Source organism: Chenopodium album, chromosome 3 (genome assembly GCF_948465745.1).
Source record: "Chenopodium album chromosome 3, dcCheAlbu1.1, whole genome shotgun sequence".
Taxonomy (NCBI): Eukaryota; Viridiplantae; Streptophyta; class Magnoliopsida; order Caryophyllales; family Amaranthaceae; genus Chenopodium; species Chenopodium album.
In genome coordinates, this window is record NC_137836.1 from 81,672,762 (window position 1) to 81,694,261 (window position 21,500).

The following is a 21,500-nucleotide window of genomic DNA, read 5'->3' on the forward strand; positions in this document are numbered from 1 at the left end:
GACCAACTTCTTGTTCTTAGGGTCACTTGCATCTGACCAAAGTTCTACTGTAGCTTCAAAATTCTATTCAGTAAGTTGTGTTGCCACTTGCCAGTCTGCCACACAACATAATACTTGGAGAATCCTGCTTATCCTTGCTATTCAAGAGCTTTGAATTAGATTTTTGTCAGAGGAGTCAACCCTGCATCTGGGGAGAACCTAAATGATGTTCAGTTCTTATAGCTCAATTGCAAACTTAGTTTTAAGTACTACTTTTTTGATAAGTTTAGTACACACCGACACACGTAACACATTTAAAGAAGGGATTGTAGAAGTAGGCTTCTCTTGCTTTAACTTTGCCAAATTAGTAGAGGAAACCCTTAGAATAATTGTCTGGTCCTTCTTCATCTATGCATCCTATGGGTTTTGATTAGCTATGAAATCAATATCATTAGATAGAAGGACCCTAACCACTACCCTAGACACAAAGCTATTGTCTGACCAATGATGAATATCTCATCTATTGCATTTTGCATGCATAGTTGTGAGACACTCCTTCCTATTTCCAATTTTTACTATATTTCATCTTATGCATATTTGCATATTATTACCATTCTCTAGCCCCCCTTTTCATCTGCCATTTCTTATTTTAAAGGTGAAGCTTATAGAATCTTACTTCTTTTCTCGTAACAAGATCAAAACAAAGAAGCATATGTAAAAATCCCCATTTTTTTAGGTGAAGCTTTCTTGAAGAAAGTTTTAACACGCTGTCTCCAAAAGGCCATTATGGTCATTTTAAAGGATTTGAGTTAAAATATACCATAATTGATCTTTACATTTCAAAGATTTACATCTTCACCATATCAATGTTGAAAGGGTGATATGGTAAAGTTTGTAATTAGTTAACTTAATCTAGAAAGTGACCTATTATTTAGCAACGGAAAATTCAACAGTAGCAAGCTAAGGTCTCTCTAGCATTAGCAAGCTTTATGCAACTTAATTTAAAACTTTTCATTTTCTAGTACAAGTATGATTCTAGTAAAACCTTGTTGGTACTAAATTGTGTTTAGTTAGTACTCTAATTAAAAACAATTTTTTTAATAAACGTGAATTTAAACTTGTATGGTATCTACTCCGTAGTTTTTTTGTTTTTTTTTTTTTGGTTGTTATATAGGGAGTGCCAACTAAGTACATTTTAGAGCCAACAAGATTTTACTAGTCATTAATGACTCGAGGTTGAGAAGCTCTCTACTAACCTAATTACATGATTAGAATTAATATGGAACAATTGGAGGAGTGTGTGTGTGTTCAATAAAATTAAAGGCTCCCACAACAGAAGTTATCATTGATAGGGACAATAGGGGCCTGCTGGACGGTTGTTGGCAAGAATTAATTCGGATAGAAAAAAAATTAATGGGCGGTCGAATTTCATTAGGCAATATTAGATGTTATCAATTACAGTGGCTGTTGGTTGTTATAAGTTAGAAAGAAGTAAAATCACTTGAATCTAAAAGCTAATCTCACTAAATTTAGCCACACTTTTTCTAACTTTTTTTAATACACTGCCTTTAAATTCCAAAATCTTTGTATTTTGAGTAATTTTTTACCAAAATCTCCACTAAAATCAGCTACACTTTTTCTAACTTTTCTAATACACTGCCTTTGAATTTCAAAGTCTTTGTAAGATGAGTAATAATTTACCAAACTTTATGTTTTACTTTCAGAAAAAAGTTTTGATTGAGTTAAAATTCCATTTACTTGAAAAACTATTGCTGAATATGGTATGTAGTAGACTCGTAGAAAATACGAGTTTTTACAAAGACCATTCAACTTTCATATAGTCAATATTTTGTGTTTTCTTTTCTATCAAACAAATACAAAGTACGTAGTATTTTGTGGTTTCTAATCTATGATGGGCATGTAGGTATCATATGGATGCCCAATTGTGGTGTATTATGGATTCATGGTACATGCATAAATGATAAACAATTGTTTTCATGTAAAAGAATCATTTGTCTACAGCAGTACAACTTGTACAACCTATTTGGCGGCTTTTATGTTTGTTGGGCCCAACTTTTACTCTTTTAGGTCTTCCTTTTAACGTGTGGGCCTGTGGTCTTTTTGCATGGTGTCACTAAGACATCACACTGACGTTGGATACATCCAAGAGACCAAGAGGTTGACCTTGGGATGACTTTGAAATTTCTTTAACAAACAAACTTTCATAATTAAATTTTGTTACTTTTTCAAACTAATTTCTACTGCTAGTTTGAAAAAGTTACTAATTACTAAATTAAAAGAAGTCTTAATTTTCATGTTGGTGTGCTAGTGTGATTGGCTTAATTTGTTTTTTAAATTTATTCTTTTGTTGAGGTAAGGAGGTCATATCTAGCCGGAGTCACTCATAAGTCAAGCGACCCAGAATAGAATGGAAAATGCCCCTTAGAAATGGGTGGAGAGGGGGGGGGGGTATAATGGAATCTCCACGCCCAATGAGTCCCCTTATACGGGATTTGATCCCACAATTTTTCCGAAAGCTTGGCAATGCGTGAGGCATATAGGAACATTTAGAAGCATGTAGCCCTATGTTATAGTTCACATCAACAGTTGAAAGTAATCAATAATCTAAGGTTCTTCAGTTCATTCAAATAAATTCTTGGTATTTGATATAAATCTTTCTTTTATTGATAAGCCTACAATGATGTACCTCTTCAGAGAGATGATGTTAGGCTTTTAATTTCCTGGTCCAACCTTGTTGATATTGATTATGGCTGAAACATTCCTTTCATTATATTACTAAGTAGTTCAAACCTACTGTTTTTCCCCTTCTAAGGACATATACTCACTCATTTATTTTCTGTTCGACCCCTTTGTAATTTCTTTATTCCCTAGGCCACCTCTAGTTCAGGAGACGACGGGAGTATTTTTTTTTACTAGGATGTCTAAAGGGTAAAATGGAGAGGGGAGGGGGGTTTATGAACATCAAAACATTTCTATAAATTCTGGATTACAGAGTATTTCTAAATACAAATATGATCATTCAATTCCGTTGGACAACTAGAAAGGGAACAACCACAGAAAGGGAACAAGATACGTGGCTAGTTACAGGGTGTGGATTTAATTGCAAAAGGTCACATCAAAATGATTCCAAATTTGACTGAAATCACCTGAAGCTACTATGAAATTTTCAAATTAATTAAAATTTCCAATGGAATCAAGATGTAGCTCATTTGAACTTATTAGGGTTGATAGGATTAGAAGTTGCAGCCCCATTGAAAGGTCCCCTTACTCCTCTAGTCCTCTAGTACACGAAAACACGACTACACAAGCACAAATGTGGAAAATGTCAATTTTGAGTGCAATAAATGGAAATAACCTCCTCCAAAGGTTTGTAATGCCTTGTTTCGTACGATCAACTCTGTTATATGAATGGTTCTTATGCCTTATAATTCATTCTACATTTCTACTTCTCTTGGTCAATATGCCATTTCATCATTCTGTGTTAGACTATTATTGCTAAGTTTTTTTTCTAACTTGTTTGAACATCTGAGTATACGTAGTATGTGCTAATGTTATGTTGTTGTCAAGTCCTGGTCATTTACATAACAGTATGTGCACTTCTGTTTTTGGTCTTCGTCAATTTTAGATTTATCGTTTCTAGTCAGATGTATTTCCAGCTTTTTTTGATAGGTATTTTCAAACTTCATAGAGAAAATTATTTTTCTAAACCCTCAAACCAACGCATGGAAAGCTATTTTATTTTCTATGATGTTTTTGAAAATGTTGAAATGAATTATTTTCTTAGATACTTTGGCAATGTAACACAACAATCGTTGACGAGGACCATATTAGCATAAAATAGACAAACGTGGACCTTTTTATTTAGACCTGAAAAATGACGTGTTATTAATTAATTAATGTCCTTAAAAAAACTCTTTCTTCTACTCCGTACTACCAAGGGATTTATGTTCGAATAAATAAAAAAGAAAAAAAAGGGATTTATGTTTTTTAAATCGGTACTTTTGTCAGTACATATTTAAGGGTCTGTTCACATTTAATGAGTTGCATTGAACTGATTGGAGTTGAACTAAACTGAATTAAATAGAGCTGAAATGAATATTTTATGAGAGAAGGAAATTAGAAACTAAACTATTAATAATACTACAGAAAAACGGAGGGAATATGCTTTAATTAGTTTGTACGAGTGAATGACATAGTGACTTGTACATCACTGGGGCAGATGCCCAATTTAATGTTGATTATGCCTCAGCTACCTAACTCCCTAAAGGCCAAAACACACTTTACAGGCTCCAGAACTTATTTTTGTGATGTTACCTGCTGTTCCTTGAATCCTTGTGAATTGATACTGTCTATTACGAGTACTATGTACAATGATATAACTTCGGTTCAATTAGCTTAAGTAGGAAACTTGGAGGAACAATTCCTCGTCTTAGGTGTTGAATCAAAGAGGGTAAGTGATCCTAGATTATTGCACGTAGAGGGTCGCTTGTTTATTTTGATCCAATGTGAAGGTGTGCGTCTGACATTTAGGACTGCAAATGATCCGAGTCGAGTTGAGTTTTAATTTGTTCAAGCTAAGCTTGATAGGGAATATTAATGTTTGAGCTATCTCGAGCTTTTAAAAATCCTGCTCGAGCTTTGCTTGCTGAGGATTTGACTTGTTCGAGATTTCTTCATGAACGTGTTCGCTTGTATTTTGAGTTGAAGCTCAACCTTAAACGAGCTTAAATAGAGCTTAATTAAATAGACTAGCCCTAATATATCTATTCTCTCTTTTTTTTACCCCACTATTACTTATAATATTTCTCCCTCTCACAATATACCTAGTTGCTGGCCCCCCATTTATTTCTAATCATATACTCCACTTATATCTTATTTTATTATAATGCCTAAAACTCCGCACACACATCCTATAGGGTACTTTAAAAAAACCCGGAAGGAATACTTAAGTAGTTTGAATATAATAAATATTATTCGAGAGTGAGATCTGACCAAGTTATGATCATGTGTGAACAAACTTATAAATGAATTTAAAATAGTTGTTCACGAGCACTATCGAGTAGAACATGATGTTCGAGCTTTGGTTATTTATTTGACGAGCTTAAGATTTTTGTTCAACCTTGCTCGTTACTTAAGAAACAAGTTCTAATCTAGCTTTGACTGAGTTTGTTCACGATTAGCTTGTGAACGTATCGGCTCATTTACACCCCTACTCGACACACATGTCTGTTGAAGCACTCTTATCGGTGGTTTACTTCTAGGAAAATCTATTCAGGTTTGGATTTAGGGTGGCGATTTACTGAATCAAATGGATTGAACCAATAACAGAAAGAACTGTTGAAACTGCAAGTCATGAATTTCTCATGCATGTATGTAGTAGATCTACTAAAAATCTACCTACATTTGCTACCTACATTTGCTAGTACTAACACTCCTCCCAACTAAACACAATAACACATGTCAAATTAAGTAAGAATTTGATGACTACACTTTAGTATACACAACCCAGAAAGTGCAGGAAAATACATGCACCTGGTTAGTATCTAGTATATTGAATTGGGCTGTCAAAAAAGACAACAAATCCTATATGGTGTTTAGTATTCTTCCTAGAAAAAAAAAGCATTGACATATATATATGCTACTCTGCCCCTACAAGGCTACAACCTCTGCAAATAGAATTTGCGAGTGCGAAAATGGAGTACTAAAGCAAGGACAATTCCTAAGGAACATAGGGATCCCCAGATGCCGAAGGTTTTGCTGTAACATTGCAGACCCAAGCATCTGCCATGCCCATCTCCTTCTTTGCGATACAAAAGTGCTGCTAAACCTCCGAATAGGAAGGACCCTAGAGGGATATTTGCGACCACAACATTATGATTCACTCCAAAATTGTTGGGTCCAAAAAGCTCTGTTGTTGTAGAAACTGAAATGGCAGTGATTATACCAGTGGAAAAACTTATAATTGCTGTACTGAAATGAAGTAAAAGGTTGCTTTTATTGATTATGAGCAAGAAGAATGCTGCTGCCATTGGCATCATTGCAACTCCTATAGAGGCCGGCCCTGGAACTATGCACTTGCTCCTGCTTGACAAAAAAAACATAGTAAATTAAAGATCAGTATGTTTCGCAGGATGCGTTAAGAATTGTTTGGTTAAACTCATTTCCGTGGGAAGTTTTGCTTACCTAGGGGAGACTAAGTAAGCAACTTCCTCCACTGGATGAGATGTCAACTAAACGACATCAGGGGTTTAACCAAGACACCACATAGTTTTTTTGTGTTGTGTCCTAGAATACAATAGTAGTTTGCTAGTTGGACGGAGCATACCTGGAGTAGGCATAATCGAGGGCAGTTGGCAAGAGACGACCAAAAAACACGAATGCAGAGGCTAAGGACACCAAAGAAGATGTCCTGGCAAAGCCTCGAGACTCTGCTATTTGTCCCAAGTTGTTTAGATAAACCAGTCCCAGAGTGCCACCAGAAATGTATATGAAGAAGTACAACCAGAAATTCAGTCTCTTCAGCATCAATTTGACACCAATTTCTTCCATGGCACAAATTTCCTGCTTGACTTCAACAATGTTTTCATTCTGATCTTTGATTCGATTCTCAACATCTTGCTGATCATCTACTTCATCTGCATCAGTTGTAAGATCACATACTCGCCTTTCCCTGTTAAAATGACATTTTTCTTCCAATATATGAACAATAAATTCTGCCATAGGAATTAGCAACAGTGCTGTTAGACAGACTCCTAAACCAACCACCTTAAACCATGGTGAGGACTTCCTTGAGATCGGTCCCAAGTTACTCATTACAGCATATATTCCAGTGGCTAGTGTTATCACTAGAACACCAAAAAAGCCACGCTCAACCTTCTTAGGCTTATCATTATCAATATGCCGGAGAAAAGGCGCAGTTATGATACTAACTACTAAAGGAAAGAGGGAATTGAAAAGCATATAATCTTCTGCTTTTTTAGAAGGCTTAGAAGAAAAAGCACCAACAGCTGCAGTATAAATTACAGCACTTAATCCTAAATAACAAGTACTCAGACCAACAGCAGCCTGCCTATGAAAGGGGAAATTTTGTATGGCAACCAGATAACAAACTGTGTTGATCCAGCAAATGCCGTTTCCTGCTAAAACTGTGAGAAAGAATATATGCCAGTATGAAAGGAAGGTAATATGGTGGGTGAGGAAAAGATACTGCAAACCATAGCCGATCAAGCCGAGAGAAGAACCAATCAAAAGAACTAGCCACAAAGGTAGGTAAATGGCAGCAATGCCAGCAAACCAACCAAAGAGCTTCCCTGCATCAGATGCAAGTGCAAGGTTGTTGAGTTGCAGTTGGGATATGGAAAGGAGTTGCTTTAGCTGAGAAGAATAAGCAGGGAAGTTAGAATTGGTTCCGTTTATCGATTGAAGCCATATAATACCCACCAAGCTTAGCCATTGAAGAGCTGTGCTTCGAGTCATGGCTATAGCTGTAGTGGCTACTGGCTAGGTGGGTTTAAATTCTTTTTTTTAGACGAAAATCTATATTTCGAATGATTTTTTATCTACCTGATTCCCTTCTTTATAGGAAAGATTCAAGTACATATAAGAGAGCCCTCTTTGAGAGGGAAAGGATGTGAATGAAAGACAAAGAGCTAGAAAGCAAGATATGTAAGTAGTTTTAATTTGGACAAAACTATATATTGTGGCTGGAAAAAATATAATGTGGATTTTTATCTACCACCACCTTCAGTTTTAATGTTGATGTACGAGCTTGATTAATGGAAAAATCATGAGTGATCGTAATATACACGCATTAATATTTGATGTGAGTACAAGCATGTGCATGCATGCCATATATGATATATTATAGATGGCAACTACTTAAATTCCTTTCTTGGTTGGGGTTGGGATCATCTTATCTTGGGTTCTTGTTGGGTTAATTCTTTGCTCTTTCCAATCTTGTTCCATAACCATGAGCATGATATACGGCCCTATATTGTCCACTCGGTCTTGAGTGTGATCGGTCTATAAGTGAGACACGCAGTAAGTCACCTTGATCTATTATGAAAAACTCATCACCCTTCAACAATATAACAAGTCACCTCAGACCTGTTGGATGCACCGATAAAATTAGTGTCGACCTGTTACATGTACAAGAGTTTCTGCTATTAATTTCAAGCCTATCATAACATGTCTTTATCAACAAAATAGTGAGACGCCGCCCGCAAGAGTATTCAATTAGAACCACCCACACATATCATAGGGTCCCAGTAATGAAATGAGAAAATCTTATTCATGGCTAAACTTGTTGATCAAAGTAACAGAACAAACTGTAATTAATCTCATTAAGGGATAATTCTAGGCTTTTCGACGGGTCAAAATATGATTATGATTATGACTAGATGATGTAAATTTTTTGACTATGATGTAAAATTATTTGTTACAGATTATCTCTGTTCCTGACTAGAGGGTTAGAAACAGGTGTGAAGAGAAAAACATGGTAGTCAAGAGATAGACCAATCAATTGTCTTAATACCAAGTACAGCATTAATTGCGTTTTTAACACTGAACTAATCATGTCACTAAACTTAGACAAGTTTTCCGGAATTGTTAAGGAACTTTTTCCTCTTTAAGTCAAGGCAATTTATGTACATTTATTTATACCTAAAGTGACAGTACTACTATATCATATTCATAGGCGTTAAAAACTAAAGTATATGCTGTACAATCTTAACAAGATAACACAAGTACGAGTACATAATTTTGAATATAGGAAACATAGTAGTAAAATGCTAGAGGTTTTAAGGTTTCCGTTATTAAAAGAGGACAAAACGTATATGTTATGTTACACTCTTCTTCTACATGGTTTATTCATGTTTCGATTTACATTGCTTCTTTATAGCGTGTCACTAAATTAAGGTGGCGGCCCAATAGTTTCTCATAGAATTGGCCTGCTTTATATGAAGCAATCAACTGCGACGTGCAGCAAATTAAAGCCTCTACGCAAAAATAGTGAAATGGAAATTCTTCAAGAGTTAAGCATCTTTCCACTTCTAGTGTGAAAAGGAATACTTGTAATTATGCTTTGATTAATGTAATAGGACCAACTACAGATGAAAACAGTTGAAAATCATTAACCAACAAAGACGGTGTAAAATTGAGTCATAAAAAAAACAGTAATATGGCTATAATTATCAGGCCGATTTATTACTTCCTCCAATTTACAATATACTCACAATAATTTAACTTTTACATTATTAATCATATGGAGTAGCAACTTCAAAAATCAAATATAATTGTATACTCCGTAATACTATTGTTAAATTAGTCTCAAGCTTATAATTATAATTTTTTTTTATAATATTATCGTTAAAGTTGTGCATTGACAAGTGTATTTGACAAACTATTATAACTTTTAAGTACTTTAACGGGAAAGCAAATTTATACTTCGTAGTCATTAAAAAAGGAGTTTAGAAAGAATATTTGTCAAATCAAATGCAAGATCCCTAAATGTTAGCTGTTAGGCGACAAATTTTTTGTTACGGTATTTATTCATTCAAAGGTGATTTATATTAGACCATAATTTTGTGTTCATTATATTCATGAACATATATATTTAAAAGTTACCCCAAATCATCAACATATACAACAATAAACGCAAAGGCCAAAAGAAAAGAAGTCTTCTTGAATTAACACCATTCTTTATAAATTTTGTTGTAAAATTTAATTATGATCGTGCATGGCACGGGATTTAACCTAGTAAAACAATAAACGCAAAGGCCAAAAGAAAAGAAGTCTTCTTAGGACTTTATATGATGCAGCAAAGCTAGCTGAGCGAATTGTTTTAGAAGCTTTGTCCGAGTAATCAAAAGAAGAAAAAGGAAGCAACCTCCATTATTTCACAAGTAATTGCTTATCTCTTTCTTGAAACATGAACTTGATTGATAGATAAATCCGGAGGATTGGACGTACAAAAAACAAACACTTGCCTTTCTTTTCACAAATGCAACAAATTTTATTTGGAGTTTGGCCAATGAAAATTTAATAGTCTTAGAGTTCACACCTTTGCTCTTATACCCCAAAATAGTAGGGACACTTCTTAGCTCACTCAATTTTCATTTTCTTCTCTAATCTCAAGGCATGTTATAGATGCTCTGTATTTATTAATACCTCCGTTTCATATTATTTGCAACGATTAGACATTTTCCCTCTCTACTTTATGTCAAATTATTGCAAATAATATGAAACGGATGTAGTATATAGGATATTAACTTGAATAAAAAAAAAAACGGCCTATCAAATATTTTAGCACGCGACCATCTCTAAAATATGAAGTATTTTGTCACAGAGATATATGAATACTAATTATTAAAACCACATAACAGAAAAAATAATTCATTAAAAAAATGAGGAGAAAGAGGAGTGTTAAATACCTAAAAAAAAAAGTTAAAGAAGAGCGTAAGTGACAAAAAAATATTGTCTAGCTTCAATTCCTTGATGTTGTATTAATTTATTTGTCGAAGCAAAATTGTTTCAAGTAATCTTCGAAGTCATAGCTTATCAAGTGCATTAATAATGTTCACTGACACATGAATCAAACATACATTAAACATATATACAAGTATTAATACTCCAACATTCTTCAATTTAACAAGCAACAAATACTATAAGCAAATTAACCTAACCAATAAATTCTTAAAAAATCAATGATAGTCTTCCCAAAATGAAAAAGTACAAGGAAAAAAAATAAGCAATGCAAAGAAGAGAAGAAGATAGATCATACATATATAGGTGCATGAACTTGATCATATCAGCTTGATGAATATTGTTGATGCTTTGCATGCAAGATTATACCGAAAGATCGAGTAAGAGTGAAGTTCTGAAGGATATGAATGCTTAGAGAAGAAGGGGACGGAGGTTAACATACGGAGTAGGAGATTAAGATAGTAATGGTGTTAAATGCAATGTAACTTTTATAATTACACCGTGAAATGGAGTTTATTAACGAGGTTTTGATTTTAAAGGAACATTTAAACCAAATGAATAATTATTGATGTTCAAGCCTAAATGCAAACAAATAGTACTTCTCTCTTTTTTTTTTTTTGGAATAATAAAGTTTTAATACGAGTAATATTTTAAAATATATTTTTTTACCTATATTGACATACATCACATTGTTATGTTTAGGCTTTTATTACTCTGTACTATCTATAAGTGAAAGAATATACAGAGTACTACATAATTAGAATACACATAGCCTTGCAATGTTACATTTTTGGTTTCTAAAAATTGGGTGACTATTGATCTTTTTTTTTCCCAAGAAGTATATAATAAATTGAATAAAGATAAGGAAAAAGATGCCGTATATTTTAGGAGTCCCTTCATACAAAGGTACGAGTAATTTTTTAATCCAAAAACAGCTGAAAATAAACGCAAACCTATTTTATTTACGAAGGTAGACATATACTACCTCCGTTAACATTTACTTGCAACTTTGGAATATTTTATGTCTCTCAAATAATACCCCAAAGTTGCAAGTAAATGTTAACGGAGGTAGTATAAATTCCCTCAAAAAAAAAAAAAAAAAAAAAGTAGACATAAATAAAAAAATAAATAAAATGCCAATAAACTGTGCCGAAATTCTGGAGCTCTTTCAGAAAATTCTGGGCAAAACCCTCCCTTAAACCCTTCAATTTCATCTGAAATTTCCATCGTTTTCGCAAAATTGACGAACTTTCCATCTCAAATTCCAAATTGAAGTAGAAAAAGAGGGGAAAATGGAGTCAATTATGAAAGATGAAGTTGGAGAAAGCTCTTCAAATTCAAGGTTATCGAACGACAACAATGGCGATAATAAGGCAGTCGTTGTTAGGGTTAAGCGCAAGCTTGATCAATCTCCTCTTGAAGCTTTCTGTATGTTCTCTCTCTCTCTCTCTCTCTCTTTTTACTCCTAATTTTGAATTTGCAAAATTGAATTTGACAAAGAATATGTTTTTATAATGCAATACGATGTTAGGGCTGGAAATTAATGAGAGACCTGTGAAACGACCGTTAATCGATTTTCAGAAGTTATCGATTTCTGATTCTTCTACTCAAGGTTTGTTGCAATTTTGATTTGACTGTTATAAAATTAGGTTAAATTATGGTGACTTTTATGAAATTAGGTTAAATTTTGGTGATTGCTTTACTTTGTTTTGTAATTGAATTCTGTACTTTGTTTTCTGGGAATGATTTTCCATTGGAATAGCTTGTTTAGCTTATACTTTGGTGAAATTGCAACTTTTGAGGTTGAGAATTTCACAAGTGTTTTGTAATTGAATTTTATGATTGTGTTTGTTGCAGAGGAATTGAAGATCAAAAGGGTCCTTGTCGAACATGTCGAAACTGTTAGCAGTGCTAAAGCTAGCATTCACTTTCTGCAATCCTTTGTGGTTTGTTTTTCTACAACTTGCTCCCCCCTCCCTCCTTGAATTTGCACCGTTCGTGTTTTGTGCAGTTGTGCTCTAAATTCCTTCTTTCCATTTGGATAATTGTCATGTTGTCGCAAGTCGCAACTCCTCAGTACTAAAAAGTACTCAAATTTTAACCAAAATGTCTGTTGTAGGAAGCGAGGATATGTTGGGGCAAACAATTGAAATGACACTGCTTGTTGAATGCCCCAGAATTCTATTCACTATTCTTAATTTCGGAAGGTGGTGAATGATTATGCATCCCAAATTAGTTTGGACTTGTTGCATTGTCTCTGATGGACTTACATCTAGTAGATATTGCATAAAGATGCTTGGTTTAAATTAGCCATCATTATTTTGGATCAGTGTTCTCTCCTCCTAGGATAAAATGAGATTATTATGTAGCATCTGCTGCCTCATCTGATTCAAATTCTGTTTTTCACCTTTGCTTTCCTAGGAGTGCTGTCTATATGTTCCTGCTATTGTCTAAAACTCAAAATATGAATAGCTGTAACCCAATTTCTTAATGATTTGTTTTCTTATCCAATTTCGCTTATGTATTTGTTCTTTATTCAGCCACCTACTCCTGATGGCGATTCCAAGTTTAAAGCAAGCACTAAAGAGAGAAGGCGCACTCTCCAGAAAGAGAATGTATGTGCTGACAACATCCCGCCCCCCCCCCCCCCCCCCCCCCCCCCCCCTCCCTCTCTCTTTTTACTTGTATGCATTTGTAAGGAGGTTATGTTGAAAGCACTTATCTTTTTTGTGTTTTATTTTTGAATTTTGCAGAAGCATGACCAGCTATTGTCCAAAGCAAAGCAAGAACAAGAGGTAGTGTTAGTGGGATTGCAAATCTTGCATTTCATCAGTAGGAATTTTTAATATGTTGTTCATTGGACACTATGGGTACTGTATTGTCTTTAATTTTATATGCCATCAAGTGGGTGAGCATCCATCAAGTTGCATGTTATAGCTTCTTCACTGTCTCAATGACTACAGAAGTTGTTGGCTTTACCTGTTCTTTGAGCTACGAGAGAAGCATTATATATCATAATTAGCTATACAAGCATCATAACCCATCTGTTCTTCGCCATCAACAAACACTTCCTGAATCACCTTCTAATTGATTCTTTCTTATAAGTTCTAATAATTACTATGTATTATATAGTGAAACATTGTACCGATTTTAGTTTGTTTCTATGCTGATAGTATATCCATAATTGAAACTGTTGTAAGAACTTACATTAATTTGTCGACCATGTGATTTTGCCTCTTTTAGGAAATAGCAAGAGGTGCACGTTTTGAACAAATATGGAAGCATAGAACACACAATAAAAAGGCTATCCATGATGAGGCTTTGGATGAAGTATGTCGTGTCTATGATGTTCTTCGTGTTGACAAGGCAGAGGAGACCTCTAAAATGATAAACAAACAGGAGTAAGTTTCCTGTGTTCCATTATCAATCAACAAAAAATAAATAAATATATACATAAAATGTAAAAGCTCTCTGTGCCCTTCATATAATTTTACCTGTTTAATGTTGTGTAATTAAAGGATGCTAAATTCTTTGATCGTTGCAGAGAAATGTCTGTGGAAGAGCAGGAGATCCTCAGTAAATTTTTACCTCTTTTAAGGGAGTGTGTTCCTGGTGCTGCTGAAGAGATCGAATCTGACATTGTTTCTTCTGCTTCTAGACATGGTTTGTTTGTACATTTTTCTTTTGTTATAGTCCTTATAGATTTCAAGTTGCTTTATTTGTTGTTATGCCATATGTTAGAAGATATTAGACAGAGAGGATGGCTTTACAATTCAGTTGTGAAGTTTTTGTTTATCTTGTTGGCTGTGTGATGGAATTTATTTTGTTAGCTGTGTGACTAAGCTGGAATTTATCTTGTTATCTGTGACTGAGCTGGAATTTATCTTGTTATCTGTATGACTAAGCTAAAATTCATTACTAAAATTCTTCTGGGAGTATTTTGTAGCTGTAATTCTTTTGTAGTAGTAATCTTGGTGTAAGCCAAAAGATGAATTCATTACTATACAATTTTACGTAATTACGTATGCTCTTTGCAGATTCAGCTGAAGAATACGTGTACGACCTGTATACAGTCAAGGAACAGATAGATGAAACAGAGGCATCTTATCCATTTCCTTTGTATGGAACTTTACTTATGTTCTTAATACATCATTCAACATTTTATTTTCCCTGGTTTTGCTTATGAACAATCCCTTGATCAGGGTCCAAGTTGATGATGATGATGATCACTATGATGGTCCTGATTATTCGGACTATGAAACTGATGATTCCAATGGTAATCGCTTCCATCTCTTCTCTGCCATAAATCTATTGATTCCAATGGTAATCGCTTACAGGGTACTGACACAAAATGTTTTTGTCATACTGGGTGACAGCTGAGGACCATCCTGCTAACGATTATCCAGAAGAGGAGTCTTCAGATGAGGAGGAGAAGAGTTCGAAATCTGGTAGTGACTCAGAAGAGGAAAGCGAAGCAGAGAGTGATATGTCGGAAAAATCTGAGGACTCAATAGGATTTGACCAAACAGAAGATCCACTATACGAAGATGAAATGAACGAATCCCATGACAACGCTGACTCTTATGATGATGGTGACGATGAAGACTGGAGATGAGCACATCGTTGAGTTGTTGGCTTACATTACCTTTTACTAACTATATATTCTCAACGTAATGACACGCTTGTAAATTTGGTGCATATTTTGCTATATGCTAAAAGTGTAGGAAAACGGGTGGTGGTTGCCGGTTGGTAATGTGTGAACAATTTTGACAACATTGATAGCTAATTGTTTAGAACTTTCCAGGAATGAAGTTAACTATTCCAGTCTGATTATCAAATTTGTTTGTCTCAAACCTTACCTTATACGGAGTAATAAGATAGAATATTATATTTACCTTAATCAAATTGGAGTTTTGCAGTGATTTTATTTTTGTAAAAGAAATTGAAAAAAAAGGATAATAAGTATACGTATAAAAAACGCTAGTTAAAGGAAAAAGGCAGATTCTTTTTCCACAATTCAACCTAGACGATGACAATGATGATGATCTGAGAAAAAAAAAAAAAAAAACGTCAAACCTTTGGATTTTTAATTTTTTTGATTAAAATTAAAAATCTGAAGGATGACCAATTCGAGTTTGAGTTCAGAGGAGAGAGAAAATGAAGAGGTAGTAGTAGAAGTTCATCAAGGAATTCCACAAATACCCATAGATCTATTCGTCAAGAAAAATCGAAAAGGCGTACGCTTTTTCGACGCTTTTGGTAATCTACGCTACAAAGTTACCGACGCTTCTCCACTTTCACCAAGGCATAACCATGGTTTACGTGGGCGTGTCCTATTGGATTCTTCCGGCAATTCTCTCGTCTCTATTTTCCGGTGTCATGTCAGTTTCTCTCTCATCCTTTCTTTGGAATCTTGCGTTTTAATCGATTATTGTATTGTGATATCTGGGTTTAAGTCTGTTCTTGCAATTGGTGTCAAATTGTTGATGATTCAATCACTGGTTTCGCAACCACCTCCAAGACTTTAACCTACTAAATTAATTTGCGGCTTACTGTGTTAATAAGAATTTATGTTATGTCAATTGTGCTCGTATAATACAATCGCATTCAAGAATAATTAGTTAGGAAAATTAGTTTACAAAATCCAGGTTTCAGAATCTTTAGTTTACAAGACAGGATAAATCTGCAATGTGTTGTTATGATTACAAAACTATTGATTTGGTGACAGATCAATTCTGCAACCATTTGGCGCGCTGTGTTTGGTAATTGATCTTGCAGACTATGTATAAGCAGTAATTGACTTATGGTTTATATATGTAGGATGGGTCGTGGAAAGGCTTCAAGGGTGAGAGTTGTGAGGAATTACTTTTCAAGGCGGAACAGACGCTGAATACATTTAATAAGATAGAATTCAGTGTAAATGTTGCTAGAGATGATGGCGCAAACTTAACTTTTGCAATCAGAGGTTGCGTTTTCTGGAGAACTTGCACCATTTATCAGGACAAATTCATTGTAGCTCAGGTATGGTGCTCGACACTAGCATGAACAGCCCGTCCACAACCCTGGCTAATGTGCAGGTTTATCTTTCGGTTATCAAATTGCTTACTACCATCGTTTCTTTTGAGTATGACTTGAGTTTTCATTGGATGCAGACAAATCTTATGTACAAGCTTGGTTTTAGGAAGCATTTCGTGGGGAGGAGTAAATTCAGAGTAACCATTTTTCCTGGATACAGCGATTATAACTTCATTGCTTCGTTGATTTTAGTATTTTTGGATGGACGAAAACAATGATTTTCATTTTTTTGGCAACTTGATGAAGAAATTTGATAATTGTGATTACATTAGCCTTCGCAAATATTGTTGCTACTCATTGTGGCATGCAAAGCATTCCATTCAATTGAAACAATTTTAAAACTTTTTCTCCATCTCAGTGCTACCCGGCTATTGTTTTCAGACTGATGTATATTATGTAACTGTGCAACTGACATTTAAAGTTATACGAAGTGATTCCTCGAGTCGATTCAATCTGTTGTGAATTTGTGATCCTGTGACTTAATGGAGAAGGCAAATAGGATACCAAAAAATAGGGCAAGTGCAGGATTAAACAGTTATGATTGGCGAGATTTTCAAACAACTAAACGACCAAAAACCATTTCTATCATCAATTGCATAGTGTTTACAAAACCTAAGTGCCTAGAAAACAAGGCCAGTGGAGTTCTCCATCTTTCTTCAAAACCCCCAAAAGAAAGGAGGGGAGACATAAATATACTATGAGGGGGGAAGACTAACCAAAAAAGAATCTGCTATTACTCCATGGTGTTTACAAGGAAACAACAGGACCTTATTCCTGGTGATAGCAATCAAAATTGCAAGGTACACAGTATAACGCCAGCTTGAATTTTTAGCTGAATAGCTGAACCGAGGACAGGATTGTACATATTCACCACATTAGGGGTGATAGCCATCTCATCTCTGATCCATTTCCATTTGCAAGATAATACATCTTCTTCCACTTCTCTTCAGTGAACACTTCTCGACGGATAAGCCTTTGCCTACATTTGCACAATTGTTAAAGCTCAAAATAGAAAGCCATTAAGCTCTTCACAATCAGCCATGAGAACAACAAAAACAAATTACAGTATAAAACAAATGATAAATAGATACAGAAAACCAGCATAGGCAGCAATAAAAGACCAAGTGGAAATATCAGCGAGGGGAGCTAGTTACAATAGACACATTTAAATAGAATGACAGCAGCAATTCAAAAATTTCAACATCCTGCATATAGGCAGAACAATAATGACGCATATTCTCCATCCCAAGTGAGGCAACCAATAACATGGCCTCGAACATATAAAATCCAACCTACGAAGTACCAACTTTCCTTCTCCCAGTTTATAGCAAAAGTTACTTCCAGTATGCACATTTGCAGAGGGGTTGAAGTGCACACCACAAAAGAAGAAAAGATGCAAAATTATCAAGGATAACTACATCAGTAACACCATAAACCTTTAAATTCATATTATGATGATTGGAGACAGCGCAATATGATCAGCAAAGTTACATTATGTGGCAATTATCTGAAGGCATACCTAACGTAATAGTGGCAAACAGCTGCAGCTTCATCCAGAGTGTATCGAGGGAAATCAATACGAGCATTATCTGGTACACCAGGCAAGTCTTTACGCAACTTCCCCACTGCTGTAGAGTGCGAGAATGCACCAACCATCATGTCATCATGTGTCATGGGCCTGAATGCATTTACCTGCACACAAAGGATTCAACGATGAATCAACAAAAATCTTCTAATTGTACAATTTTACCAAATTTGCAGTACAATTATAAGAAATTATCGTGAGCCACTTCATACACGTGTACTTTAGCTTAAATCTGTGTGTGTGTGTGTGTGTGTGTGTGTGTGTGTGTGTGTGTGTGTGAGTGTGAGTGAGTGAGAGAGAGAGAGAGAGAGAGTTCTCACCGTTGCAAGTTCTTTAGCATGAATTGGTCTGGAAGAACGGGGTGTAACAACCTCTTCAAATTCACTAAAAGTAAACCAATTGTTGTACTGCAAAAGCCAGCAAAATAAGCAGAATTTATAAGCTTAGCTGAAGCCGAATCTGTATCCATATTAAGTTGATAGGAAGTTAACCAAGAGTTGGCATAGAGACAACTAAAGCTGCAATATAAACTTACTTGGTCAATTGCAAGAAGCACAGGAACATCTTTCACCAGGGATAACTCCTTCCGTAAGCGGACTAGCACTCCAACAGCAGCATGTGTATGAGTAACTCCAGTCTGGATTAGATCATATAAAGTTGAACCATCTGGCATTGCCATGGAATCTGCTCCCTTCATAAATCCCACACCAGCGCCTTCTCCCAGAGGAATAGGTTCAGATATATGACAAGGGAGTTGACGTAAGCAAGTTTCATTAAATTTGAGAAAGTCCTATAAAGCAAGTAAGAGGAATGAAACATTAGTAAATATTATAACGAAATAATGGAACAGACCATGCATCAACTTAATAATTTCATTGTTAGTTGAAAAGGCACCAAAGATGGAAACTTATTTTTTGTGAAGTAGGGGAATATATCTGTGTTACTGTTCAAATGTGCCACGTATTCAATTAACATCCTCTCAACCTTGGAGACATCTTAATGATTTAGTCAACTTGGTACAACCTCACTGTGAATCACAAGAGTTAAAGACAGTGATTGGGACTTGCCTTCAGAATATTTTCAGCCTGAACAGGGGAATCCCAAAGACCGGTTTGTGGATTTTTATAGAAAAATCCACCATGAGTCCAATCACGACCTTTGGGGGAATAAAAGACCAGCCAACCTTCATCACGAGCCCAATGAGCAAGCATTGCAAGCGCAATACTTTTACCACAGCTACGAGGACCATCCAAGACAATCTGTTTTCTAGGTTTTGGTGCTGAAAATATATACACAATCCATGTACAACACCTGAGTTAGGAATTCAGAACGCAAACCATACATGAAATATTCCATACATATCATTAATGGTTGAAAGGAACGTTGTGTTACAGTATTAGTTTCTTCCAAAACAACAAAGCTAAACTTCCTACCCCCTCTCTTCAACAATTATGGTTGGCTACACAAATGATTTTTCAAAATCCTCATAAACTGTAAAAGACAAAATCAGATAAGCTCTTACGCTGCTAGTAGTCCAAGAAAGCCTAAATAATTCATTAACTAACCAATTTTAATCAAGAATTGACAAGGCAATGACCATGTGATCCAATACACTATATGATGTAAATAATCATCGGAGTAGTAAACTTCCATGAAACATGTATAATAGTAGAATAATTTCAAACTCCTCAGTTTCAGCTCACAGCAATCAGGTAGATCTCAAAGTCAAAAATCATGACAAACAACAAAGGCAATGTGATGAATAAACGATTACAAATACACAATGGCTCCACACATTGTTTGAGCCATCAAAAATATAGCAAAAGCAATACAACATCAAGTCTCATTCTCATGGAATTTGCTATGATTGGAATATCCTTGTATGCTAAATTATCTAAAGAATTCCATTCTTGAGATACATAACAAATGTTCAACGCGTTCACAATCGCTTGATCAATCCCAAAATACTCACATTTGACCCTAACATAACTCATAACATAGAACATTGAAAAAACAGCAAGATAGCAGAATCAAATAGAAACATAATAAGCTAAAATTTTAGGGTTTAGGGTTTTAGGAATGAAATTCAGCACCTTTAGCAGAAGAAGACCAAGTAGGAGGATCAACAATCCGCCTAAAATTATCACGAAGATCCAAAAAACTCTGCCGAACAAGCAAAGCGCATCGTTTTGTATCCTCAAACTCCTTCAACATCCCACCCGGCAATCCCTCCGGCAACGCCGCATTCAAATCCTCAATCCTTCAAATTCAACCCAAAAAATCAAAATCAAAACCAAATTCAAATTCATATCAATTTCAATTCCAAACAAAAAAGAAGAAGAAACGCAAAGAAAAACCTGAATTTCATGTAAGAGCAAGTATCTTTCCGAGAGAGTTGAGAAAGAGAAGAAGTGGAAGTGAAGAGAGGGAGACCATTGGGACCCACATCAAGGGACCTATCCTTGTCATCCTCAGCCAACAACCTTAACTGAAGCTGTTCACCTTCCACGTCAGCATCGAGCTCAGCCGAGGAACCGCCTCCGACATCATCGGACTTTCCGTCGCCTTTGAACTTCTTCTTTGCTTTAGCGAGTGTAGATTTCGAGGGTTTTGCCGAGAAATGTCGGGAAAAGTCGGTGGTGTTGGTTGATAATGCGGCGGTTATTGGAGTGAGAGTGGATGAATTACGGTGGCGCGTGGATGTAACAGCGGTGGTTAGAAATCGCCGCCACATTTGGCCGTCGGAAGTTGGGATGTCTGCTGTTGAAATGGGGGTTCAGGAAATGAGTTCCTAAACTTACGAAGAGGAGGTGCAGTGGTTGAGCTTCACTTTTTGGGCCTAATTAATTGGGCTAATATCTAAACAATTGGGCCTTCAATGACATTGTTAAAGTTACCCATTCTACTGGACTAATCCACCATCATGGTCCATGGTCTATGGGGGAAAATTATATATGAGTAACGTATTATTAGGGCATGTTCTGATTGACTGAAGTGAGCTAAATTGAACTAAACTGAGCTGAGCTGAGCTGAATTGAATATTTTATGAGAAAAGGAAATTAAGAACTGAAATGAAGTAATGACCTGAGCTTATTGGAACTGAATTGAACTGAAAATAATCTGAAAAGAGCAGACCCTTAGTCAGATTGGTATAAAAAGAACGCATTCGTGATCTGTTTAGTATATCGTATAAACAATTATGAAATAAACACATTTGTAATCCGTCTATTATTCTGACTTGTACTTAAGTTGATTTTTGTGTTGAAAGAATTTATTAAAAGACCTACAGTTTATAAGCCTATATAGAAATGGGTTTTTTACAAAATATAATGCTAGTTATTCATTATCCATAATTATT

At 35.3% G+C, this 21,500-nt stretch overlaps 4 protein-coding genes across 4 annotated transcripts; 2 read left to right on the top strand and 2 right to left on the bottom strand.

Moving 5' to 3' along the window:
• Nucleotides 1-5,442: 5,442 nt before the first annotated feature.
• On the bottom strand, nt 5,443-7,670 carry LOC145619638 (protein NUCLEAR FUSION DEFECTIVE 4-like). Its single transcript, XM_081674347.1, has 2 exons — nt 6,326-7,670; nt 5,443-6,081 (listed from the first exon to the last, which is right to left on the bottom strand). Exons 1-2 carry the CDS (start codon nt 7,474-7,476, stop codon nt 5,658-5,660), a joined length of 1,575 nt encoding a protein of 524 aa, XP_081530473.1. The 5' UTR covers nt 7,477-7,670; the 3' UTR covers nt 5,443-5,657.
• Nucleotides 7,671-11,594: 3,924 nt separating this feature from the next.
• Nucleotides 11,595-15,320, top strand: LOC145624484 (RNA-directed DNA methylation 4-like). Its single transcript, XM_081677530.1, has 10 exons — nt 11,595-11,910; nt 12,014-12,094; nt 12,340-12,428; nt 13,023-13,097; nt 13,236-13,277; nt 13,726-13,883; nt 14,027-14,145; nt 14,520-14,601; nt 14,685-14,758; nt 14,859-15,320. The coding sequence occupies exons 1-10, from the start codon at nt 11,775-11,777 to the stop codon at nt 15,095-15,097; spliced, it is 1,095 nt and encodes a 364-aa protein (XP_081533656.1). The 5' UTR covers nt 11,595-11,774; the 3' UTR covers nt 15,098-15,320.
• A 134-nt stretch (nt 15,321-15,454) lies between these two features.
• LOC145624485 (protein LURP-one-related 7-like) lies at nt 15,455-17,004 on the top strand. Its single transcript, XM_081677531.1, has 3 exons — nt 15,455-15,863; nt 16,303-16,503; nt 16,635-17,004. The coding sequence occupies exons 1-3, from the start codon at nt 15,603-15,605 to the stop codon at nt 16,773-16,775; spliced, it is 603 nt and encodes a 200-aa protein (XP_081533657.1). The 5' UTR covers nt 15,455-15,602; the 3' UTR covers nt 16,776-17,004.
• Nucleotides 17,005-17,119: 115 nt separating this feature from the next.
• LOC145619646 (uncharacterized) lies at nt 17,120-20,929 on the bottom strand. Its single transcript, XM_081674352.1, has 7 exons — nt 20,500-20,929; nt 20,236-20,402; nt 19,210-19,421; nt 18,678-18,932; nt 18,463-18,549; nt 18,077-18,249; nt 17,120-17,536 (listed from the first exon to the last, which is right to left on the bottom strand). Exons 1-7 carry the CDS (start codon nt 20,874-20,876, stop codon nt 17,425-17,427), a joined length of 1,383 nt encoding a protein of 460 aa, XP_081530478.1. The 5' UTR covers nt 20,877-20,929; the 3' UTR covers nt 17,120-17,424.
• Between the last annotated feature and the right edge of the window lie 571 nt (nt 20,930-21,500).

What these genes read in the sequence shown, in the direction of transcription:
- LOC145619638 (XM_081674347.1), bottom strand. Translation starts at nt 7,476, where the DNA reads ATGACTCGAAGCACAGCTCTTCAATGGCTAAGCTTGGTGGGTATTATA. An exon ending in CTCGATTATGCCTACTCCAG is followed by an intron (nt 6,082 to 6,325) that starts GTATGCTCCGTC and finishes TTTGTCAAGCAG; the next exon opens with GAGCAAGTGCATAGTTCCAG.
- LOC145624484 (XM_081677530.1), top strand. Translation starts at nt 11,775, where the DNA reads ATGGAGTCAATTATGAAAGATGAAGTTGGAGAAAGCTCTTCAAATTCA. An exon ending in AAGCAAAGCAAGAACAAGAG is followed by an intron (nt 13,278 to 13,725) that starts GTAGTGTTAGTG and finishes TGCCTCTTTTAG; the next exon opens with GAAATAGCAAGAGGTGCACG. An exon ending in AAAATGATAAACAAACAGGA is followed by an intron (nt 13,884 to 14,026) that starts GTAAGTTTCCTG and finishes TGATCGTTGCAG; the next exon opens with AGAAATGTCTGTGGAAGAGC.
- LOC145624485 (XM_081677531.1), top strand. Translation starts at nt 15,603, where the DNA reads ATGACCAATTCGAGTTTGAGTTCAGAGGAGAGAGAAAATGAAGAGGTA. An exon ending in TCTCTATTTTCCGGTGTCAT is followed by an intron (nt 15,864 to 16,302) that starts GTCAGTTTCTCT and finishes TTATATATGTAG; the next exon opens with GATGGGTCGTGGAAAGGCTT. An exon ending in ACAAATTCATTGTAGCTCAG is followed by an intron (nt 16,504 to 16,634) that starts GTATGGTGCTCG and finishes CATTGGATGCAG; the next exon opens with ACAAATCTTATGTACAAGCT.
- LOC145619646 (XM_081674352.1), bottom strand. Translation starts at nt 20,876, where the DNA reads ATGTGGCGGCGATTTCTAACCACCGCTGTTACATCCACGCGCCACCGT. An exon ending in TGCTCTTACATGAAATTCAG is followed by an intron (nt 20,403 to 20,499) that starts GTTTTTCTTTGC and finishes TTGAATTTGAAG; the next exon opens with GATTGAGGATTTGAATGCGG. An exon ending in TTGGTCTTCTTCTGCTAAAG is followed by an intron (nt 19,422 to 20,235) that starts GTGCTGAATTTC and finishes ATATATTTTCAG; the next exon opens with CACCAAAACCTAGAAAACAG.